General features: G+C 37.7%; 1 protein-coding gene across 1 annotated transcript in view; it reads left to right on the top strand.

Annotated features, from left to right (window-relative positions):
• Positions 1-17552, top strand: part of LMAN1 (lectin, mannose binding 1) — a 26868-nt gene extending 9316 nt beyond the window's left edge. The window contains exons 6-13 of the mRNA XM_007450119.1: positions 2702-2825; positions 4638-4696; positions 5105-5237; positions 6638-6831; positions 6964-7034; positions 15225-15378; positions 16937-17058; positions 17358-17552. Of these exons, the coding sequence (XP_007450181.1) occupies positions 2702-2825; positions 4638-4696; positions 5105-5237; positions 6638-6831; positions 6964-7034; positions 15225-15378; positions 16937-17058; positions 17358-17394 (894 nt within the window). The 3' untranslated portion in view covers positions 17395-17552. The remainder of the gene's footprint in view (positions 1-2701; positions 2826-4637; positions 4697-5104; positions 5238-6637; positions 6832-6963; positions 7035-15224; positions 15379-16936; positions 17059-17357) is intronic.
• Positions 17553-17905: the final 353 nt, after the last annotated feature.

The raw sequence follows: 17905 nt of genomic DNA, 5'->3' as shown, positions 1-17905 counted from the left end.
CACGACCCCGTGCAGTGAGGCCGTCAGCCCTACCAGCAGTTCGCAAAACAGTAATCCCGCAGAACCCCCAAAAGAGTTCCATGGTCAGATAAGATTGGGAGGTCTGTGCATACAAGCACGTTAAAGACGCTGGGAAGTCCTGAAATAAAGAACCTTTATTAAACCCCTCATTCTTTAGGCTTACTGGGCCATGGAATTCTCTTTTCACCTTGTATCTGTGAATGTCTATAGAGCCAGTGTTCTGAAGAATACATTTTAGAGAGACTTGGCAGGACATCTGGTTGTGACTTAACGGTCCTAGCCTTTGTGTGCTTGCTCCGTCTGCTGCCCCTTCCTGTAATACTCTCCCCTTTCCTCTCTACCTGGCAGAGTCGTGCTCATTCTTGAACATACTAGTTCAGGATCCCTTTCCATCAGATTTCCCAAACATCAGCTCGTAATGATCTCTCTTAAACTCTATAAGTGTTTCTTTTCCTCTGGTGCTTATTTGCCCTTTAAAATATGTTGTCTTGACTTGCTAGTTAATTATGGTTTGTATGTCTTTTCTCATCAGTCTGGTTGTACACATCTCAGTGCAGGCACTATATCCTACATTCCTCATACTCCCTAATATTGTGTCCATGTTTAGTACTCAAGAAATGTTTATTAAATGTACTTACATCTTTAGCTCCCAGTTGTTTGAGCTTTGGAGGGAAAAACAAAGCAAGGGGAAAAAGAAATGCTGTTAGTGGAGGAAATATGTCAAAACAAGATATTATACACTTTTTTTTTTTGGCCACGCCGTGTGGCACGTAGGATCTTAGTTCCCCCGACCAGGGATCAAACCCACGCCCTCAGCAGTGGAAGCGTGGGGTCCTGACCACTGGACCGCCAGGGAATTCCAAAACAAGATTTTAAATACTGCAAGCATGGTATTTAACAACGGGTCGAAACTGTAAGATGAATAGGGGATGTTATCTGTAATCTGAAAGAAGCGTTACTGATATTAATCAGTGGATATATTGTACCTGTACAGTCACAGCCCTAAGGTTCCTCCAAACTCATCGTGCAGTGAATATATTGTACCTTTTTTTTGTTTGTTTAAAGAATTAGAACTGGATAGTAAATACTTCGGATGGATTTTCAATTTCTTAGGGCTCAAGGAAAAAATATTGAAGAGTTGAAAGCTCTTAATATTAATTTTAGAATATGATTAACTTAACACTTCTTTTTTTATCTCTCAAAGGCAAATGTCTTACTGATGGGCGATTTGAAAGACTGTAGGAGAATCAGTTGTACATGCTATAAACTCAGATAGGAACATTACTGAGCAGAGGAAACAGAAATATTAATATTGGTCAATAAATGGCAGGTGATTTTTAAAAAATTGGTAGGAGTTCCCATGTTGCCATCCTACGTTATATAGAGATTAACCCTTCATATTGCCCTGTCCCTTACTCTTTTGCTAAAAATTTGGATCAAGTACTGTCACATTTTACCTGTATGACTTTATCTTAAGTGTCACTAACGAAACTTTGCATCTGGTGGTAATAATGATAGAAGTGCCCTTACTCTGGTGCCGTGTACCTACTCCCTTTGCTTCCACTCTATCTCGATGGCTCTTCTTTAGGGTGGGGCTAGTGGTTGGGTTGCTAGAAGTGAAAGGTATTGAAGAGGCCAGACCACTGCTTGACTGGGCTCATGAGAAGAATATTCATGTGCCAGGTGGATTCCTGTGCTTGCTTAGATTTCCAAAGTTCGTTTAAGACATGTAGGGTCATTATTTCAAAAATACATTCTGAAACGTAGAAGCTTGTGTGTCTTTCTGTTTTTTTCATTTTCTGCCTTTTTTTGTCTATATGACTTGTCACTTTTGCTGACTCTCTGCTAACTTAGTACAGTCCAGTTACCCCCCTATTTTTTAAATTTTATTTATTTATTTTTGGCAGTATGTGGGCCTCTCACTGTTGTGGCCTCTCCCGTTGTGGAGCACAGGCTCTGGACGCGCAGGCTCAGCGGCCATGGCTCACGGGCCCAGCCGCTCCGCGGCATGTGGGATCTTCCCGGACCGGGGCACGAACCCGTGTCCCCTGCATCGGCAGGCGGACTCTCAACCGCTGCGCCACCAGGGAAGCCCACCCCCCTAATTTAATGAAGAGGAGTTCACTACTTGCTGAGGCAATCTGTTTAATTCTTAACTTGCTATAGTAAAAAATTGTCAATTTAACTTACTCGTTGTCGCTTTGTCACTGGAGTTTCAGACCAAGCCTGATCCCTCTTCTGTAGGAACCATTCAGAGAAAGTAATCACGTTGGTTCCTTAGGTCTTCTCTAGAGAAGGTGAACCACATTCTACTTTAGAAAGATTTTCATGGAAAGTTATCAGATTTTTATTTTTAAGCCTTTGACACACAGTAGGGCAAAAACCATTTTCTGAAGTGAATTATCTCATTGTATAATGATACCAAATAAGTGAGTTTATTTAATGGACAAGGGATTACAGCTTATAAATTTTTTTTATTTTCATTTTTTCTTCCAATTTTATTGAGATGTAATTAACATACAACACTGTAAGTTTAAGGTATACAGCATAATGATTTGAAGCTGATAGCTTTTTGGTGGTTATTAGACCAAATATAAAGATCAAATAGTCATAAACTGACTGCTTGAGATTTGTTTTACAAGATCTTTGTAAAAGCTATAGCTACAGTTTGTCTTTCTAGGTAATGATCAATAATGGCTTCACACCAGACAAAAATGATTATGAATTTTGCACCAAAGTGGAAAATATGATTATCCCTGCACAGGGGCATTTTGGAATATCTGCTGCAACTGGAGGTCTTGCAGGTAAAATCTTGGTATCTTTTAATATTGAAAGGTTGTGAAATGAATTTTATTGGGAAGAATGTATTTTGGAGATGGGTAGCGTTGTTTGCTTTTAACCTTTTAAGACTGGTTGTAACCTTCCATGATCTGGGGTGCCAGTCTTTTGGGTCTCTTGGGACTGCTGATCCTCTGCTTTCTGTAGGTTTACAGTTGCCTGGGGCTATGTGCAATTATGTAAATTAGACTGTCAGTTTGGGTGTGATATTTTATAGTGAAGGAAACATTTAAAAGGTTAACTGCCAAGTGTTTTAGGATCCTGAGAGCTGCCACAGCACATTTAAATGAATTTGGTAGCCTGAGGAAATATTATTGGGGGCTAAACTTTAAAGAAGATGTACTTACCCTTTTTTTTCCATGAGTGGTGTTAAATGAACTTATCATTGGATGTTAACACCATCTTGTGTTCATATTGTATAATATTTTTATTATTTTCAAATATGTGAATTTTTCCTTACAATAGAACAAGGAGGGAAGGAGAAAGGATAGATCATATTTAACCGATTTTTAGGTGACTTGGTCAAATCTTGGATTTAAAGGGCTTTCTAAAGATCACATGGCCAATAACTCAGACGCAGGCAGGACTTGGTTTAGATTTCTGGCTCCTGGGTCTAGGGCTCTATTAACACTGCGTGACTTCTCCTAGTGTTACCTAACCTACACTATGGTATTACAATTTTCTCTTTAATCTGGCTATATATCTAGATCTCCATAAAAGTTTCAGAAAGCAAAGAGATTGCTGCAGTGGAAATTCATCTCTCTTGCTTTGTGAATGTGACACTAGCCAGGATGAGTATTGTAGTTCGATGTTATGAGGTTTGATCTGTTAGCTGTTTTTAGCTTAAACAGCTTGAAATGAATTTGATTTTTATATATTTATTTATTTATTTATTTTTGCGGTACGCGGGCCTCTCACTGTCCATTGTGGCCTCTCCTGTTACGGAGCACAGGCTCTGGACGCACAGGCTCAGCAGCCATGGCTCACGGGCCCAGCCGCTCCACGGCATGTGGGATCTTCCCCGACGGGGGCACGAACCCGTGTCCCCTGCATCAGCAGGCGGACTCTCAACCACTGCGCCACCAGGGAAGCCCCTAATTTGATTTTTTAATACGATTTTAGGTGAAATAAGATCTGTATGAGGGAAACAAATACAAATAATATATAGAAAAGTAATCATATTCTAATCGAGATGCTTTGGGAGTAACAGGAGATGCTATTAGTATTGCCAGGGCAACACAGGTAAATCAGGACTGTCCCAGTAATCCAGGACAGAGCAGTGTCATGGTTAAAACAGGAAAGTAAGGCTGGGACTGATAAGCACTATAAGAAAGGTTCAGAGACAGATAGGAACAGGAAATACCTGAAGAACAGGATTTTGTCTCACTTGACTGGGACGCAGTGCATGAAGGAGATTTGTGGAAAAATAAAGGAGGATCTTGCTGCCAGAATTAGGAGTTTGGACTTGTTTTGACCCTTCATTTGTTTGTTCATTCCCTTATCAGACATTTATTAAACATCCATCATGTGTTAAACACAGCTAAATGTTCTGGTTTAGGATTTTAAAAAGTGAATTCTAACCTAGTTCTAATATAAGTCAGATGAATTTTTGTCTCTAAGCTCACAGAGCACCGTTGCCTTTACCAAATTAGAGCAAATTTTTGTTGTTTCCCTTATTGATTATTATTTTAAAGCAACAGATGTCTATAAAGTAAATTCACAACCATAAAAATAATCTATTACAGAACTTTTTCAGATTTTTTTCTTTTACTTTGTAGATGACCATGATGTCCTTTCTTTTCTGACTTTCCAGTTGACTGAGCCTGGGAAAGAGCCGGTAAGTATACTCATTTTTTTCCAAAAGTTTATCTGTAGTTCAGTGGTACTGCCTCGTAGCTGAAAACTTGAGAAGACTGACTTAGGTTTGGATCTTGCTTCTGCCAGATATTGCCGTTATGACCTGGTACAAGTTACTTAACCTCTGTAACGCTCCATTTCTTCACTGGTAAAACTGAGATGTTTGTACTGGCCACCTTAACGTTGTAAACATTAAAGACAGTGCCCTCTGGCAAGCACTCAGTAAATGGTAGTGGCTATTTTTATATTTTGTTGTAATATTAGTAGCAAGAGTAAATTAACCTTTCAACTAGTGGTAGAGTAGTTAAAATGAGAAAAAGAACATATATTGAGGTTTATTATTTTCTTTTTAATTTTTTTAATGATCTATTCTTAAACTCCAAAAAAGCCTACACCAGATAAAGAAATTTCTGAGAAAGAAAAAGAAAAGTACCAGGAGGAATTTGAGCACTTTCAACAAGAATTGGATAAAAAAAAGGAGGAATTCCAGAAGGACCACCCTGACCTTCAAGGGCAGCCTGGTGAGTTGGAGCAGAGCTGTCCTCCGCTGCAGCAATAGCTGTGGCACTTATGTGTCACCTGGCACTTCATTCATTTTATCTTTGCTCTGTGATCTGGCACATTCCAAGTAATTTCGAGAAATAATTTTTAAACAAATCTTCAGTCTTTAAAGGGCTCGGAGATTGATGTTTTTACCGGGAAGAGTATCGCGTAGTGAAGTGTGCAGTCGGGAGTACCTGGATGATGTGGACAGTGAACCGTTGGAGTGTAAGCTCTGTGAGCGCAGGGGTCTTTGTTTGCTGTGTCTACTTCTGTGTCCCCTAAGCCTAGAAAAACAACAGCGGTGCTGACGTAGTAGTTGAGACTCAGTAAATATTCGTTGAATGAAACCGTCCAAGGTTTATTTCTTTCCTTTTAGTGACACACAATTACTTTAGTAATATAGAGCGAACACTTGAAAACTATCAAGACTTGCGAGAGTAACGTGAAGTAATTACCGACTCCTCTTACTACTCAACAGAATTCTGGACATTAAAGGTTGAAAATTTTTAAATATTGGTCTAAGCTAATGTAATTAAGAACTTACATGGGCTACATGTCAAAAACAAAACAAGATAAGGCCAAATAGAGGGACTATATATAATCTGCTAACTTTTATGATCTCGGTTCCCTATGAGCACAAATGATCAAGGCTATATTTAATAAAGCCTGGGCTAGCTTTTGAACTAAGTAGTGTGTTAATATAAATGATTAACAGTGTGATTCAGATTTAATGAAGATAAAAATGAAAGGTAAGTTTTATTTTTTCCTTGGATTTGTTTTAAACATCCCATATGATTTGTGAATATATCCTGAAGCTTATTGTAGTAAGCGTTTGAATGAAATGATCTGATTTAAGCATGGTCAGGAATAAAAGGAAAATCAGCTGTTCTCAACTCCATTTCTTAATCTTTTATGTAAGTAAAATGCATAAATTTTAAGAGAATAGTTTGATGAATTTTGACAAATGTGTATACCCCTTTAACCATCACTCAGATCAGTATATAGAATATTTTTATCACCCCAGAAAGTTCCCTTACCTCTTTCAAGTCAACCCCCTTCCAGAGGCAACAAATTAGATTAGTTCTGCCTGCCCCTGTAAATAGAATCACACAGTCTATTTAAAAGACAAAACAATTTTTAGGTGAAAAAATTCAGACCTAATTTATAATAAGTATTCAACCACCAGAGATGGTGAAAACAATTAGTAATTTAATCACGATTGAATTAATTACATGCATGTTTAACACTGTGGGAAGATCATAACGCTGTGTTGATGATGTTCTTATTCTAGTATATGTTAGTGCTTTGGTCACTTACAGTAATTTGAAAACTATGTGTAGGTGATTCTAATAATTTTGATTTGTAATTTCCATTTCAGCAGATGAATTATTTGAGAGTGTAGGAGATCGTGAGCTGAGACAAATCTTTGAAGGACAGAATCGTATTCATCTTGAAATCAAGCAGCTGAACCGACAGTTAGATATGATTCTTGATGAACAGAGAAGGTATGTCTCTTCCTTGACGGAGGAGCTCTCTAAAAGAGGAGCAGGAATCCCAGGGCAGCATGGACAGGTGAGCGTTGAAAATATGCAGATATGCCTTAGTTATTAGCCTTCGGTGGCGGAGAGGTAGAAAAGAGAAGCTGTATGTTCTGTAGAATGGGGATTATTGAGCTGGGTGGTCATCTTTTGTTTTTTTCTCCAGACCACTCAACAAGAACTGGATACTGTTGTGAACACTCAGCATGAGATTCTGAGACAAGTAAATGAAATGAAGTAAGTATACAACAGTAATGTCTGAGTGTTGCGTGATACCTTTATCCTAAATTCATGACTTCTCTGCATATGCAAGCACATTATTGTTGTAAGACTGCAGCATGAGTAAGAATCGTGTTCTAGATTATTTTGTAAATAGGGGAATGTAAAGTATACGGGGACTTTCGATATTTAGGAAACCTGTCTAAATTTTTTTTTATTTGTTCCAAGCTAGAAAAGAAAAAGATGCTTTAGCATCTTAAAGAAAAAAAAAAAGGTTTTGTCACAGTCGTTTGACAGCATTTGTGCATTTCTAAAATATAAAAAGAATATGGGTGATACATAACAATCCTAGGAAAAATAACTGGAGGAATAAGCATGCATAGTATTACAGGTCTGTAGAACAAACATACCTGATGCCGGAACTTCTTTTTGATGGAATGAAACCATTTTGAAGGAAATATGCTATGTGTGACTACCTCTTTTTCATCCTGTGTTGTACCCTAAGAGAGCCTGGGCAAAGGGTGGCTGCAGAGAGGAGACACTGTGTCCTTGGAACATTGAATGATAGGTTTTTAAAAAGGATTCACTTACCAGATAATTAGCATTCAATACCTGAAGCAGAGAAACAGCCGACATGTTACATGTCATAAGCTAATACGTTAGGGCACTGCCCCAGCCAGTACAGCCCTTGACAAACTAGAGTGTTAAGGTGAGTTCTTTAGGACTGGAAAATTAAAACGAGTGAGGTTAAACAGAAGGTGATAACATTTAACACCTAGAGATTACAGGCAGCCTAACTTGTAACTGCAAATTTGTATTTCTTTCAGTTGTACTGTTTGGCATTTTTTAAAAAAATCTTCAAGTTTTTTAAACTCATGATTAAAATATTTATGATGTTAAATGAATAGCTAAACTGTTTGAGAAACAGACCAGATCAATTTAACATTTAAAAAAATATTTTGATCTAATTTTAGACTTTAGACATTGCAAGAAAAAATAAGGACATATCCCTCATATATCCCTCACTTATCTTTCCCCCGATGTTAACATCTTACATAACCACAGTACAATTGTCAGAATGGAGAAATTAACATTGGTACAGTACTATTAACTAAACTAATGATCTACTCAAATTTCACCAGTTTTCTACCAGTGCCTTTTTCATTCTGAGATCCTGTCCAGTATTGCACGTTGCATTTAGTTATTTCTCTTGACTTCTGCAGTCTGAAATAGTTCATATTTCCTTGTCTTTCATGACCATGGCAATTTTCAAGAACATTGATTAATTCATTGGACCAATTTGGTTCCTCAGTTTGGGTTTGTCTGGTATTTACTCATGATTGGATGGAGGTTCTGCATTTTTGACAAGAATACAACAGTGCATCATGTTCATGCTGTTGGTATGTCTTATAACTGATGATGTTGGCTGTGATCACTTGGATATTGTTGTTTCTTCCCGGTTTCTCTGAAGTTACTATCTTTCCCTTGGTGGTTAATAAATATTTGGGGAAAGATACTTTGAGTCTTTGTAAATATCCTGTTTCACTTTAACTTTTAGCTCACTAATTTTAGCATCCATTGATGTTTTATCTGAAACAAGAATGTGGTGTTTACCAAATGCTGGTTTTTCTATTTCCATAATTCCTTCTATATCTACTTACTGGCATTCTGTAAGGACCACTACTCCTTCTCCCCCATTTATTTATTTAATCTGCTTATATCAGTGTGGACTCATGGATTATTTATTCTGTGGGTTATAATCCTGTATATCATTATTTATTTTGTTGTTCAAATTGTTTCAGCTCTGGTCGTTAGGAACTCCTTCAGGTTGGCTTCTGTGTTCTTTCAACAAACCCCCATCTTTTAAAAATATTTCTCTACTTTCTGGTACTGTAATATGTTTCAAGCTCATCTTGTATTTTCTGTGCCCCAGCTCTAGAATCAACCACTTCTCAGTGAGCCCTGATTCCTTTTATTGGAGAAAAGTATTTAGAAACCAAGATCTGGGCACTAGGTATACTCATTACTACTAGGGTGCCATTGCATCTAGGCTCTCTCAGTGGGCAGGTCTAGGGAATATGTGAATGTATACTAATCACACATATACACATATTTTTGTATCCCTTACTCTACGTTTGTATACCACGAGATTATATAGATACTCTGGATTTTGGTTGGACTGGACTGAACTGAAAACTCAAGGGCTGATTTTAGCCTTCCTCCTTTCCCTATTTGAAAATTGTTTCTCCGATAGGGAGAAACCTGGTTCTTATCTATAATGTATTTACTTATTGATATAGTTTTAGTGTGTGCATAAAGTATACATAAAGTGGTTTCAAATTATTAAGCCATATTCCTATGAGAAACACATATAGTGATGGATTTATGATTTATGTAAAGCTCCTTTTGCCTCTAGCCTTACAGTATCTACCTGTTTTCCAGGTAGGTAGTTTAGTTCTCTTCTTCCCCACTCTCTTCAGTATGGTTATGATATTGATTTATGATACAGTTAGGTTTGTTGTTAGTGTTTGCATTTCTCCTACATCCTGGTTGATTTTAATTGTTTATATTTTGGGTATACGAAGGGAATGTGAGTGCTGTGGTTCTAGGAGCCAGAATATATTCATTGAGGTATCACTTCCTCTTCATCACTGCTGCCCCACTTCCATTCTCTCCTCCTTTCTAGCTCTTTCCCATCCACCCCCTGTTGGTAACTCATCCCATTAATTTCTGGTTTGTTCTTCCTCTATTTCTTCTCCACATGTGTATTTTCTTAGATCTCCTTCTTTCTGATGTAAATGGTAGCATGCTTTAGATACTGTTTTGTGCTTGTTTGACTTAAGAGTAATAACTAGAACATCTTAAGATTCAGTTAGTGGTTAGCAAAGCCTAGCCATCCAGTTGTATTATCCATGCAAACACTTACTTAGGGTAGTTAGCAATCCATGTAAATTCCCCCTTATTAATGAAGGACAAATGTCATGCATGCAATAAGTTAATGTAAAAGCTGAACTCAAATTTCTGAATTTGTCCTCTAAAGCTTTTTCTTCTGAATAAGCTTCAGAAAAAAATGCAAAGAGATAGGAAATATTTGCCTTTCATAGAAAGGGTGTTTCATGGATTTTCACGCTCTTAGGGGATCATAGAATTTTTTTTAGCAGAAGCATGGAGTTCGGTTGTCTGCAGGTTACAGAAAGAGGGGAAAAGGCTCTGAATGATAAAAGATCATGATATGAAAACAGTCAGAACTAGTACTCATTATCTCTACTCTCAGGTGCTATTTTTAGCATACCATAAGTCCTTGCCAATTTTTATTTAATTATAGAAAATTTTAAACATACAAAAAAGTTGAGGCTAATATAAGGAGGGCCTTCTCTCAGATCCCCATCACCCAGTCCAGCAGTTACTAACAACCAGATTTTGTCAGCCTGAGCCATTCATTATAAAGTGCCTCCATCAGCCTAAGTTTTCGCCAGTGATGGCCGTAGCCTGAATCCATCATTTCATTAGAGGTTGAAGAAGGACGACACTCTTATTCTAAACTTCCGTCTCCATTTAAAAAGAGTTTCTCTGATTACTTACTTGTTACCCTGAAATAGTTCAGGAAAGGCAGGATAAATACTTGATTCGTTTTTATCATGTTTTTAGAGTAACGAGTTGGTCCTCTGGCGGTGACCAAGGTTAAATGATGAGATAGTGAGAGGTGATGTTTGTTTGATTGTCTTTCAACTCGTGGAGTTCAACATGTTTTGCTGTTTTACATTAGTCCTTATAATTGATGTTCAGATTGTTTCATCTTTGGGCGCTAGCTGTCCCTACAGGTTAGCTTCTGCATCCTCTTGATGCAACCCCAGTAGTCTTTGGTAGCTTCCTTCCTTTCAGGTGTAAGACTTTCCAGGTTTCTCTTGTACATTTCGGTCCCACACGTGTCAAAGGCATTTTTCTTTGGAGCCCTGGTCTTTCAGTGAGAAATGGTATTTAAAGACAGTGTCGTGCTTAATGCTACTGGATTGTAATTGCTTCTGGGCCTTTTCAGTGGACAGAGTTACTAATGTTCTTTGAACTTTGCTATTTGTATGTGTTGGCTGTGTTATTAATTGGTTGTAATTTTTTAAATAAGTTCTTTTTGGTGAGCAGGCAGCATTTAGCATTTCATATTTACCTTTGCCAAATTTTTTGAGTACCTATTGCATTCTGGGTACTGTGCTAGGCATTTTTACATGAATATTTTCACATATTCTTCTGGGATCTTGCTCTAAATTATCATCTTCTGTACCTTCAGCCTGTCCCTGTAATATAATATTTAAGCTATTTAGTGATCTGTATTCATTCTGTATCTTCACTACTCTGATTCAAGATCTTCACCGCTCTCTTCAAGCCCCATAACTCAGCCTGCCATTGACATTCTTCCTGGGAGATGACATTGTCTCCTCCTTCACCTCCTCTTTCGTGCTGCACCCTCCATCCCCACACTTGTCTCCATCTGCACAGCTGTTGTCCAGGCCAGTCCTTAGCCCTGGATCCCATTCTTTCTACTTCTCTGACCCTTGCTCTTTAGTGATCCTTTCTCTGTCTTCTACCTTTAACTTACACCTCATACAAAAGGGCTTGCTCTTCCATTATTGAAAACTAATCAAAACAAAACCTTTAATTGACGCTTTCTATTATTTTTACTATTGCTTCTCTTTTTCCTTCCTTTTTAGTGAGTTTCTAAAAAAGTAGACCAAACTGCCTGTCTTCGTTTCCAAACCACTGTAATTTGTCCTGAAAGCACCAAACTGTTCTTTCTGCAGTCAGTGGTGCCCTGTAATGAGTACCTTTCAGTCCTCATCCTGCTGGACTTTCTGCAGAAATTGACACCTTTCCCACCCCCTCTATCTTGAGACATTTTTTTTTCCCAAGGCTTCTAGCATACCACTTACTCTTGATGTTCTTGGCCTCTGCTTCTTCTTAGTTTTCTTAATTTGTTGGTCATCCTCCTGTTATTCCTTAAAAGGTATTTCTTCTCTGGTGTTCTATCCAGCCCTCTTCACTTGACCTATTCCCTAAGCTACATATGCCCTCCTTCCGTCACAATCCCATCCTCACAGAACCCTCCTTTATCCTTTAACACTCAGCAGTGGGTGCCCAGCTAAGTTAAATGCATCTTTCTTCATAGAACTGTAGATGTGCCTCTATCACATTGCTTTCCTGCTAGTCTATTAGTCTCAGCAGGGCAGGAATTATATTTTTCTTGCACAGTTTATATCCCTAAAAATTGCGTGGCTCATAACATGTAGCAAATAAACTTTAGCAGAATCAACAGGCAAGTGAATGAATGATGACTCAGTCTTTGTGTATTAAAAAGACATTTATGTATATGTAAGCAAGTTCATGCTCTGGGAAGCAATATTTTAAAATGCAGATATGTGAGAAGATTGTATATTCTGGGATGCTTTATTCTTGGTAAGTATTTTAGAGATAGTAGAATATAATTCTTAATTTGGGTTTAAGTGGAAAAGCTTAGACTCACATGAATTTCCTTGAGCATGTATGCCATTCAAAGAAGTTTTAATCAACAGATGTCATTTATTCAGAAAGCACTTGAGATATTTTGTAGCAAATTTTTAACTCTTCATTGCTCGTGTAACTCAAGTAGAATTTTTGAAGATTTTTTATTATACTTAACATTCAGCCTGACCTACTCTGTTATTTCTAAGTAATTTTAATATTTGAGTTCCTTTTTTTTGTTGTTTTCTTCTAGCAAAGCTTTTATTGATAAATTTATTTATTTGTTTCTGACTGTCTTGGGTCTTCGTTGCTGCGCATGGGCTTTCTCTAGCTGCAGGGAGCGGGGGCTACTCTTTGTTGCGATGCGTGGGCTTGTCATTGCGGTGGCTTTTCTTGTTGTGGAGCACAGGCTGTAGGCGCGCGGGCTTCAGTAGTTGTGGCGCATGGGCTCAGTAGTTGTGGCTCGCAGGCTCTAGTGCGCAGGCTCAGTAGTTGTGGCGCACGGGCTTAGTTACTCCGCGGCATGTGGGATCTGCCCAGACCAGGGCTTGAACCCATGTCCCCTGCATTGACAGGCAGATTCTTAACCACTGACCCACCAGGGAAGTCCAACTTTTATTGATACTTTTTAAACCAAACTTTACTTCAAGGAAATAAGGTAGATAACTTATTTATTCATTCATCCAAATTGCACTGTAACTGTTGAAGGCTGTCAGAAAATCAAAGACATTACTGTTCTCACGTAGCTTATGCTCTATGAGGGAGAAAACCCATATACAGTATTCCCTTCATATCCATGGGATTGGTTCCAGGGCCCTGCAGATACCAAAATCCAGGGGTACTCAATTCCCTTATATAAAATGGTATAGTATTTGCTTATAACCTCCTGTATACTTTAAACCATCTCTTGATTGCCTATAATACCTCATATAACATATTGCTATGTAAATAGCTGTAAGTTCAATGTAAATAGTTGTCTGTGTGGCAAATTCAAGTTTTGCTTTTGAGAAGTTTCTGGAATTTTTTTTTCTGAATATTTTTGGTCTATGGTTGGTTGAATCCATGGATGTGGAAACCACAGAAAAGGAGGGCTGACTGTATACAGATACAAAGGAGAAAAGTATGTGTGATGTTTAGGGAATGGTTGCATTTGACAAGGAAGCCTCAGGGAGAGGATAGTATAGAGGAAAGGCAGTAGTTTGAACTGGCCCTTCCGTTTTAGACCCTCCTTCTTGGAGGGAAGGGCCAGGATTAGAAGAAGCAGCCCAGACACAGAGGCTTTATGTGAAGGATATTCTCAGGGAACATCAGGACCAAGACAGGTGAAAGGGAGTAGTAATACTTTCAGGTAAACTGAAATTCAAATATGTTCCTTTCTTTCTTGATAAATAGCCCTGTTACATTTCTGCCATTATTTTAAAAAAAAAAAAAAATTGTCGTCTCTTACACTATCATGCTTACAGACTCATATCCAAATGGCATACTCAGTGGTAGAGCTCTTTATCTTACATCTGAATAGTGGAATCACATCTTACATGGGGATTATATTCTGAAGTCAGTGTAAGGTAAAATGTATAAAGTCAGAATTACCCTTCAAAAAAGATACCATGGTGGAGATTACCACACCATTGCTCAGTATGCCAAACAACCAGTTTTTCCTTCATATTTGAAACAGATAGATGTTCTTTAGTTGGTTTCTGGTTGAAGCGCTAGGTTTGTATATAGGGGACATCTGATAGAACTGTAAAGAGAAATTGAATTATTGATAATACATTTGTCTTATGAGTCCCTGAGACCGCCTCTAGATTCTGTGGTCTTCTAGAAGTGCTTACCGAACTCAGAAAAGCTGCTGTACTCACAGTCATGGTTTATTGCAATGAAAGGATATATAATAAAATCAGCAAAGAAAGAAGGTTCATACAGTGGAGTTAAGGAGAAACCAGGCACAAACTTTCAGTTGTCCCCTCCCAGTGGAGTCACGTGGACGGTGTTTATTCCTCTCAGCAGTGATGCGTGACAACACGTGCAAAGTGTTGGCAACCAAGGAAGTTCACCCAAGCCTTGGTGTCGGGGTTTTCTTTATTAGGGGTCAGTCACGTAGGCATGGAGCACCCACATGACTGACCTCAACTACTCAATCTTCAGTCCCCCTAGAGGTCAGACTGGTACTGCAGCCTAAGGCCCCAGGCAAACAAACATAAATCATATTGTTGGCCGGCCCAAGGCCCCAGGTAGACAAAGGCACTCTTAACAGGCAGCATATTCCAGGAGCATAGAGATTATCTCCCAGGGGCTAGTCATGGACCAGGTCTGAAAACCTTTGGAATGTGTGGGGTTTGGGCAGCCCAGGCCTGATGGGTTAATCCTTTACTGCACAACATTAAACACTTAGAAAGATTTAAGCTCATTAAGAGTATCATCCATTATGTTATTCAAGCCATTTATAATATTGTTTTTAACACAGATTATTTAGTATTATTCTCTGTGGTTAGACAACCTTTAGTAAAAGATAAAGGCATAATCTAGTTTTTATAAACTATTTTCTGATCTTGAAGACAATTTTTTAAAATACTTATTTTGTTTCTGGGGTTTTTTTCTGTTTTTCTTTTTTTAATGATCTGATGCATTGGGTTTAGAAATATATCTAACCATTTGAAATCTCTGACTGTAAAAATCATCTCTCTAGTGATTCCATTGTAAAAGGATTTTCTATTTCAGGAATTCCGTGAGTGAAACTGTCAGACTGGTCAGTGGCATACAGCATCCTGGATCTGCAGGGGGCGTTTATGAGACAACCCAGCACTTCAATGACATCAAAGAGCACCTCCACATAGTGAAGCGGGACATAGATAACTTAGTGCAGCGAAATGTGGTAAGCTCTTTTTTCTTCTAGTTCATGATTATCAGTCTTCTTTTGGAAGGAAAACCACATATTCCACCGAAAATATTATAACTTTTAAATTAATGCCAGTGCTCCTTCTTAATATTCAAGGTAGAATTACTCCATGTGATTCAAATGTCTACGTGTTCCATATCATGCTTCCATAGCCTATTGAATAGAATTTTTTAAAAAATAAATTGCTATTCCAATTAGTGGAGTCATCACAATCTCAGACTCTTTTTGTTCTAGGTTCTTTTCTATAAGTTCTCTTTTAAAAACATGTCTCTTGTTATCAGTAATGATACCTTTAAACAGCTCTGAACAAGGTAAATGTCTCTCGACACACCCACTTGTTAGACAGACAGGCACCAGGTAATTCATATTTCTCTGTCTAGGCTGTTCAGGAAGTGCAGATCTAAAACTGGCTGATAGCAGCTTTCTTTAGGCAAGATTTTTGTTTGTTTCCAGCTACTTTCCTGTATTACTTGGTACATTTTTTAAAGTTTTATTTTATTTACTTTATTAGGTCTTTTTTGTAGTGTAAGTCCCATCTACATTTTTGGAGATAGGCAATAAATATTAAAAATAGGTAGCATATTTTTGAAGTTTAACATGCATATGAGATATTATTGAGAAGACAGATCCCTGGAACTTTTAAGTTTTTTCCTAACTTATTTACTGGCTTTGAAAACCCTTATAAAATTCACAAATGTTTGTAGCATTTCCCTCTTCCCTTCCAATTTTTCAAATATAGCTTAATAGTTTTCTTATTGACCATTTTACCTCCCATCCAAAGCATTATCATCTATTCCCTTAGTTCTGTTTGAGTTTATTTCCCCCCAACTTTTGCCTTTGTTGCAGTGGCCAAGTTGATGCTGTGGGTAGTATATATCAATACATAGTGAAGACCTTTGTCCCATAGGTGTGAGCATATTGAGAACAACTAACCTTAGAAGCCATTCTGTCTGGATACTTTGATGAAATCTTTGTCCCTAGTATTTAATTACTTGCTTATAATAGAATGAATAATCATGGAAATAGGAAAAGAAACATTTTCCAGAATACTAATTAGTGATGTTGAATGTTAGGAGATTGGGGTGGATGAGAGCTGAGAAAAGGCCATTATCTCTGTCAGGTAGTTCATCGGTAGGGCAACTGTGTAATTGTCTGAAATAGAACACTTTTGAGAGAGAGGATGCTGCTATTAATAATTGCTCTAGTACAGCAAGTATAAACTGGGAGTGTCGAGGGAATTGGTGATCTGTGACCTTCAAGGACACTAAAATCATTGTCACTGTGATGAAGGTAGAAGCCAGACAGCAATGAGTTAGTGACGGGACAGTGAAAGAGTGGAGGCCTTCCCACATTGCCTGCTCTTTCAAAAAGTTTGGTGGTGAAAGTTAAGAGGGTGGAAGGCAATTATGAGATGAATTAATGAAAATACTTGAGTTTATACAGTAAACCATGAGTTTTATAAAGATTTCACATTTATTTCCTTTTCTAAAATACTGATTTGACTAATTGTAATAGAAAGTTCTTTGCCTTATAGCCATCAAATGAAAGACTGAAATGTCCAGAACTACCGCCATTTCCATCGTGTTTATCTACGGTGCACTTTGTTGTATTTGTAGTGGTACAAACGGTGTTATTCATTGGTTATATCATGTATAGGTAAGTCTCTAAAATTTGACCCAACATTTTTCTGTATTTATTTAACTTGAGATATTCAATAAAGTTATCAAGGTCCATAATAGAATTTTCAATACCTATAAAATTAGGTTCATACAAAGCAAATATTGTGTCTAGTCTATTTCAGTTCACATGGGAATACATGTATAGGACATATGTTTATCTTCATGTATTTCATACTTCAAAAGGCATTTTTCATTTTATGCAATCCTGTTTCATTCCAATGTAAAGTATATAGAACTTCTTTCAGTTTTTTTTGTTGTTGTTCTCTTTTTCCGTAGGACTCAGCAAGAAGCAGCTGCCAAAAAATTCTTTTGATCACCATTTTCATATGTGTACATCATGTATGTATGTACAAAATGTCTTTTTGAGGGAATTTAAGTATTTAAATTGCTTCGTAGTCTAAATTATTAAATTTTGTATAAAATAACTGTTTGAACATTGACTTGAATAAGAATAAACCTTAAAGACAACCATATGTAAATTTGTGCATAGTACATAAATCTATTTAAATTTCAGTGAATTTCCGGCCAGTAGAATACAACCACTGAACAGAATATTGATAAATCAGAGGGTAAATAACAGAAAGGGGGCACCCCCGTATATGAAAGTTACCCCTAAGTCTCTGATGTTGCAAGTTTCTATCTTTAGCATGAACACCCTTGCCCTCTTGCCCCCCCACCAAAATATGAGGTCTGAGAGCTACCCATCATGTTTATTTTGTAACCCAAGCCTTTTTTTTAGAGGCCAGAATTTCCTACTCGAAGACTCAGTCCTGCAGTCCTTGAGTCTAATACAGCTCCCTTTGAAATCAAAGAATGTTTTGTGT

The sequence above is a fragment of the Lipotes vexillifer genome, unplaced genomic scaffold (assembly GCF_000442215.2).
Source record: "Lipotes vexillifer unplaced genomic scaffold, Lipotes_vexillifer_v1.1 scaffold79, whole genome shotgun sequence".
Lineage (NCBI taxonomy): Eukaryota > Metazoa > Chordata > Mammalia > Artiodactyla > Lipotidae > Lipotes > Lipotes vexillifer.
Note: the sequence above shows the minus strand (reverse complement) of the source record. Positions and strands in the feature narration are given on the sequence as shown.